The following is a 5280-nucleotide window of genomic DNA, read 5'->3' as shown; positions in this document are numbered from 1 at the left end:
GGTGGTTTCCTGCACCGCCCTGGCAAGCCGGCGTGGGGGTGCCCTGGCCAGCCCGGGGTCCTTGGCTCCCAGCTCCGGCGTGAGCGGCGAGGCTGCGGTGCTGCAGGGTGCGGCACCAACGCGGCAGGGAGGGGGAGGCTGGGGGGAGCCATTCCAGCGGGATTAGCGCTCCGTAATTGCAGCTGTTGTGAAGGTGTTGGAGTCGCGTGGGGGTGAGGAGACAGGGACCGCTCACGCCTGGGCAAGGTCACGGGCTCGGCAGCCCCTGAGCAGGACATTGCCCAGGCTCGTGGCCACAGTGGCAGCATGTTAGGAGCTAGGGCAGAGGCCTCCTGGGCCACCACATGCAGCCCCCGCGATGGCCGGGGCCCGGCACGTGATCCCTCCCATGCACAGCGCGTCCTCCTCGAACCCAAGCCAGGAGCAGCATGAGGGAGGCTGCTCCAGGGATCAGACATCTCCTCCTGGAGCTCCCAGCCAGGCTTTGTCCGTGGCCGGCGCGTCCCCAGCTCACCCCACCGGCTCCCTCCTCCCGTGGATGGGCTGGTGCCTCCCCTGCGCCCGGCAAACCGCAGCCTCTCGGGGATGTCCACGCAGCGCCGCGCAGGGGAGCCGGGCTGGCTCCCGCGCATGGAGCAGGACAGCGGTAGTCCCCACTGGCCCCCGGGGACCCGCGCCGTGGTCGGTCCCCTCCGCCAGCGCTGGGCCACAGCTCCGGTAAGCCAGGCCCACCCTCCTGGCAGCAAGGGGCACAGGACAGTCCTCCCACAGAGCCAGGGCGCATGGCAAGTGGGGGGACCCGTCCCCTGCACGTGTGTGCCCAAGCCCGGGCACAGCCCAGGAACTAGGCGGCTCCCCTGGCATGGGAACTACCTGCCCCCTCCCCACGGCGAGCTGGTGGCCAGCGAGAGGCTGGGGCCCTGGGACAAGGGCTCTGAGCCGCCACTACTGCCCCCGCCCGAGCCCTGCAGAACAGCAGCCGTCCAGGCCATGCGCAGCTGCCTGTTCTGCATGGTGGGCACGCAGCGAGCTGCCCCAGGCCCCGGGCAGGGTTGGTCTTGGCACATGCAACTGGGCTGTACTGGACCCCGTGGAGCTGACTGCCAGGGCAGCAGTGGGGCCTGGAGCCGGGGGGGAGGTGGGCAGCCCCTTCCCCTTCCCCTGCCCCAGTGATGGGCTCAGCACTGCCTGGCCGTCGGGGCAGGCCCTGGGGCCCACGGGGAGCGCGGTGCTTGCTGTACTGCGGGGCCCAGCACACCGGCTGCACCCCGATGCCGCGCGTCCGGTGGGAGGGCGCTGGCTGGGGCGTTGCCTGTGCCTGCGGGTGCCGTGGGACCGGAGCCCGGGTCTGCAACACCGAGCACCCTCAGCCAAGCCAGGCAGGAGCATCCTGGGAGAGGCCCCTCCCTGCTCCTTATGGCACAGGAGGCAGGTGAGCACCCGCCTGCCAGACAAGCTGGGGCAGGAGGAGGGGGAGAAACCAGCTGCCTGCTGGCGTGGAGCAGCTTCTGGCGTGCCTGGAGCAGGCGTGCGACTTCCCAGACCACCGACACGCAGAGACCCAGCCTGGGGCCAGAGGCAGCCGGACCCGGCATGAGAGACGTCTCCCCCTTCACGGAGGCAGTAAGGAGCCCGGGGCGGCCGACAAACCCGCGCCCTTTGCCCTGGGCAGACCATCCCAGTGTTTGGGGTGTAATCTCCAAAGAGGAGTATACCTCCTCTGCTCGGGCCTGCAGGCGGGCTGTTAGGAAGGCCAAGGCGGAGATAGAGCTCGGATTAGCGTCCAGGATTAAGGATAACAAAAAGTCCTTTTTCAAATATATTGGGAGGATGAAGAAGGCGCCGGGCAATGTGGGGCCCCTGCAGGATATGCTGGGCAATCTGGTGGTTGCGTCAGAGGATAAAGCGGACCTCTTTAACCAATTCTTCACCTCCGTTTTCTTGTGCAGGGAACGGGACTTCCCTGCTGTGATAGAAGCCGGACGCGAGGGGATCGCCTTCAGACCTAAGGTTGAGGAGGACCGGGTTAGAGAGCTTCTGGAGGGGCTGGACGCGTTCAAGTCAGCGGGTCCGGATGCTCTCCACCCCAGGGTGCTGAGGGAGCTGGCTGGGGTTATTGCAGGGCCCCTGGCACGGCTCTACGAGCGATCGTGGTGCTTGGGCCAGGTGCCAGACGATTGGAAGGTAGCTAATGTGGTCCCCATCTTCAAGAAAGGGAAAAGGGAGGACCTGGGCAACTATAGGCCCGTCAGTCTTACCTCAATGCTGGGGAAGCTCTTTGAGAAGATCATCAAGGAGCACATTTGTGATGGGCCGGCATCAGAAATGATGCTCAGGGGCAATCAGCATGGATTTATTAGGGGGAGATCATGTCAGACCAACCTGATTGCCTTTTATGATCAGGTCACAAAGGCCATGGATGCAGGTGTCGCGGTGGATGTAGTCTTTCTGGACTTCAGCAAGGCCTTTGACACCGTCTCTCACCCCATCCTAATTAATAAACTAGGCGACTGTGGCATAGATGCCTACACAGTCAGATGGATTGCAGATTGGCTGAAGGGTCGCACTCAGAGGGTGGTGGTGGATGGATCATATTCGACTTGGGGGGAGGTGGGTAGTGGAGTCCCCCAGGGCTCGGTCCTGGGGCCTGCGCTGTTCAATTTCTTCATCAGCGATCTTGATGTTGGGGTGGAAAGCAACCTGTTTAAATTCGCTGATGACACCAAAATTTGGGGGGAGGTGAGCACGCTAGCAGGGAGAGAGAGATTGCAGAAGGATCTGGATAGGTTACAGGGGTGGGCAGACAGGAACAGGATGCGTTTCAATACGGACAAGTGCAGGGTGCTGCACTTGGGTAGTAGGAACCAGCAGCACACTTATACGATGGGGAACTCCCTACTTGAGAGCACGGAGGCGGAAAGGGATCTTGGTGTCATTATTGACTCCAAGATGAACATGGGCCGACAATGCGAGGTCATGGTTGGCAGGGCTAACCGGACCTTGTCGTGCATCCACAGGTGCATCTCGAGTAGAGCCAGGGAGGTGATCCTCCCCCTCTATGCGACGCTGGTCAGGCCGCAGCTGGAGTATTGTGTCCAGTTCTGTGCGCCCCATTTCAGGAGGGATGTGGACAACATGGAGAGGGTCCAGAGGAGGGCCACCCGCATGATCCGGGGACAACAGGGCAGACCCTACAGTGAGAGACTGCGGGACTTGAACCTATTCAGCCTCCACAAGAGAAGGCTGAGGGGGGACCTGGTGACCGTCTATAAACTCACTAGGGGGAACCAGAAGGGTTTGGGGGAGACGCTGTTTCCCCTAGCCCCCGCTGGCATAACAAGGAGTAATGGGCACAAGTTGATGGAGAGGAGGTACAGATTGGACATCCGAAAAAACTACTTCACAGTTAGGGCGGCTAGGAGCTGGAACCAACTTCCAAGGGAGGTGGTGCTGGCCCCTACCCTGGGGATCTTTAAGAAGAGGCTGGATACTTACCTGGCTGGACTCATTTGAGTCCCGTTTTTGTTTTTAGGGTGAGTGGTTTTGTTTGTTTGTTTGTTTGTTTGGTTTTTTTTGGGTTGTTCTCCCGCCCTGGCGGGGGGTCGGGCTAGAAGATCTATTAGGTCCCTTCCGACCCTGAAACTATGAAACTATGAAACTATCCTTTGTGCTCCTAGGGAGCAGGGTGGTGCCAGCAGTGAAACCAGCAGGACCCCGGGCGCGAGGACCCTGAGAAACAGCAGCCCCGGGCTGGAGCTTCCCGAAGCCCCGAGAAATGGGACTGTGAGCACGGAGGGGGTGAAGCGCCCGGCCAGGGCTCAGCTCTGAACAGAGGCTGGGGCGGCAGAGCTGCGGGGAAGGAGCATTTGCTGGGCCCTGCCCCATCCCCTGGGGGCTGCAGGGGCCGCGCTGAGGCTGGAGCCCCGGGCAGGGAGGGCAATTTGGGAGGTGTCTGGTGCACTGTGGAGGGCAGACGAACCCGCCGGGGCTGAGGATGTGCCACAGGCTGTCTTGGCTCCCAGACCCACACAAGACCCCCAGGCCTTACTGTCCCACGACCAGGTGCTTCCTGCGTTCCCCTGCCCCACTGCACTGAAGCCTTGGGTCCATCAGCCCCAACGCCTGCTGCTATCTGGGCCCTTTGGGTAGGGGCAGCAGCAGAGCAGCTCTTCTGTCCCCTTGGCAGCACCAGTGGTGCCCCCAGGACCCTGTGAGCGAGCGTGACCCCACCCCGGCAGGGCTGTATCCCCCCGCCCCCCGTCCCACCCCCATGCATTCCCTCGGCGCTGCACGGCGCCCACCTCTCTGCAATCGCTCTCCAGGCACCTGCTGCAGGAAGGAGTGTCTTTATTGAGAGGCATCTGCAGTGGGAGCGCAGGGGGTAGAGAGCGGGCCCTGGGCCCAGCCCCTGGTGCCGCTGCGGGCAGACACGAAGAGGAGCAAACCCAGGGCTGGCTCAGGGTGCAGGGCAATGCCAGGTGATGCAGCAAGTGGGTATGCGGCCACAGGAGGAGCTGCCCTCAGGATCTTCATGCCGGGTCTGGGTCCGTGTCCGGGCCCGGGGTAGGAGGGTCCTTGCCCTCTTGCTGGGCAGCATCAGACCTGCTCCCCGCGATGCCTCCTCCTCAGGCTTGGCCTGATGATCACTCTGGAGCAGGGAGGGGAGAGGTTCAGAGAGCCCAGCCTGGGACCAGCCCTGCACGGGCACGGGCACGGGCACGGGCACGGCCACACCGCAGCTCAGGCTGGGCTGGAGACGCGATGGCACCAGTGCGGTGCCCCGGGCCTGCAACCAAGGGCTGGGCTCCCTCCTTCCTCCCCCTGTCTGCACGCCGGCTGCACCGTACCTTGCACAGGCTCCACGCAGCGCCGGGCACATCTCCAGTGGCAGCACTTCAGCTGCGCACTGCACTCGTAGTCACGGCCGCACTCGTTGGGCTGGGGCTGACTGCACCGGACGGGGTCAGGAGGGCACGTCCCGGCTTTCTCTGTGACACAGGGCATCTGTCAGGGGTGCACGGGACGTGCCCTGGCCCCTGGCCCCTGGCCCCAGGCCCTGGCTGATGTCCCTGCTCCAGGCTGCTTCCCCGTGGGGCTGCAGGTGCCAGAGGGCTCATGGGGCCATTGCAGCCGCTGTTTTTGGCTGCAGCCCATGCACCTAGCTCGGGCACGTGGCATCCGGAGCCCGGATGCTGCCGCGGCGAGTGAGCCGCGCTCGCCCAGACACAGGCAGCGCCTCTGGCCTGTGCGGGGACCCGGGGTCTCTGGGCACCTCCCCGG

At 63.9% G+C, this 5280-nt stretch overlaps 1 protein-coding gene across 1 annotated transcript in view; it reads right to left on the bottom strand.

Annotated features, from left to right (window-relative positions):
- Nucleotides 1-4336: 4336 nt before the first annotated feature.
- The window catches only part of LOC102371253 (kunitz-type serine protease inhibitor bitisilin-3-like), a 3272-nt gene continuing 2328 nt past the window's right edge, over nucleotides 4337-5280 (bottom strand). The window contains exons 5-6 of the mRNA XM_006035785.2: nucleotides 4848-4988; nucleotides 4337-4648 (exon numbers count right to left, since the gene is read on the bottom strand). Of these exons, the coding sequence (XP_006035847.1) occupies nucleotides 4644-4648; nucleotides 4848-4988 (146 nt within the window). The 3' untranslated portion in view covers nucleotides 4337-4643. The remainder of the gene's footprint in view (nucleotides 4649-4847; nucleotides 4989-5280) is intronic.

The sequence above is a fragment of the Alligator sinensis genome, unplaced genomic scaffold (genome assembly GCF_000455745.1).
Source record: "Alligator sinensis unplaced genomic scaffold, ASM45574v1 scaffold1369_1, whole genome shotgun sequence".
NCBI lineage: Eukaryota > Metazoa > Chordata > Crocodylia > Alligatoridae > Alligator > Alligator sinensis.
The sequence above is the reverse complement of the archived record's forward strand: the minus strand, read 5'-3'. Positions and strand labels throughout refer to the sequence as shown.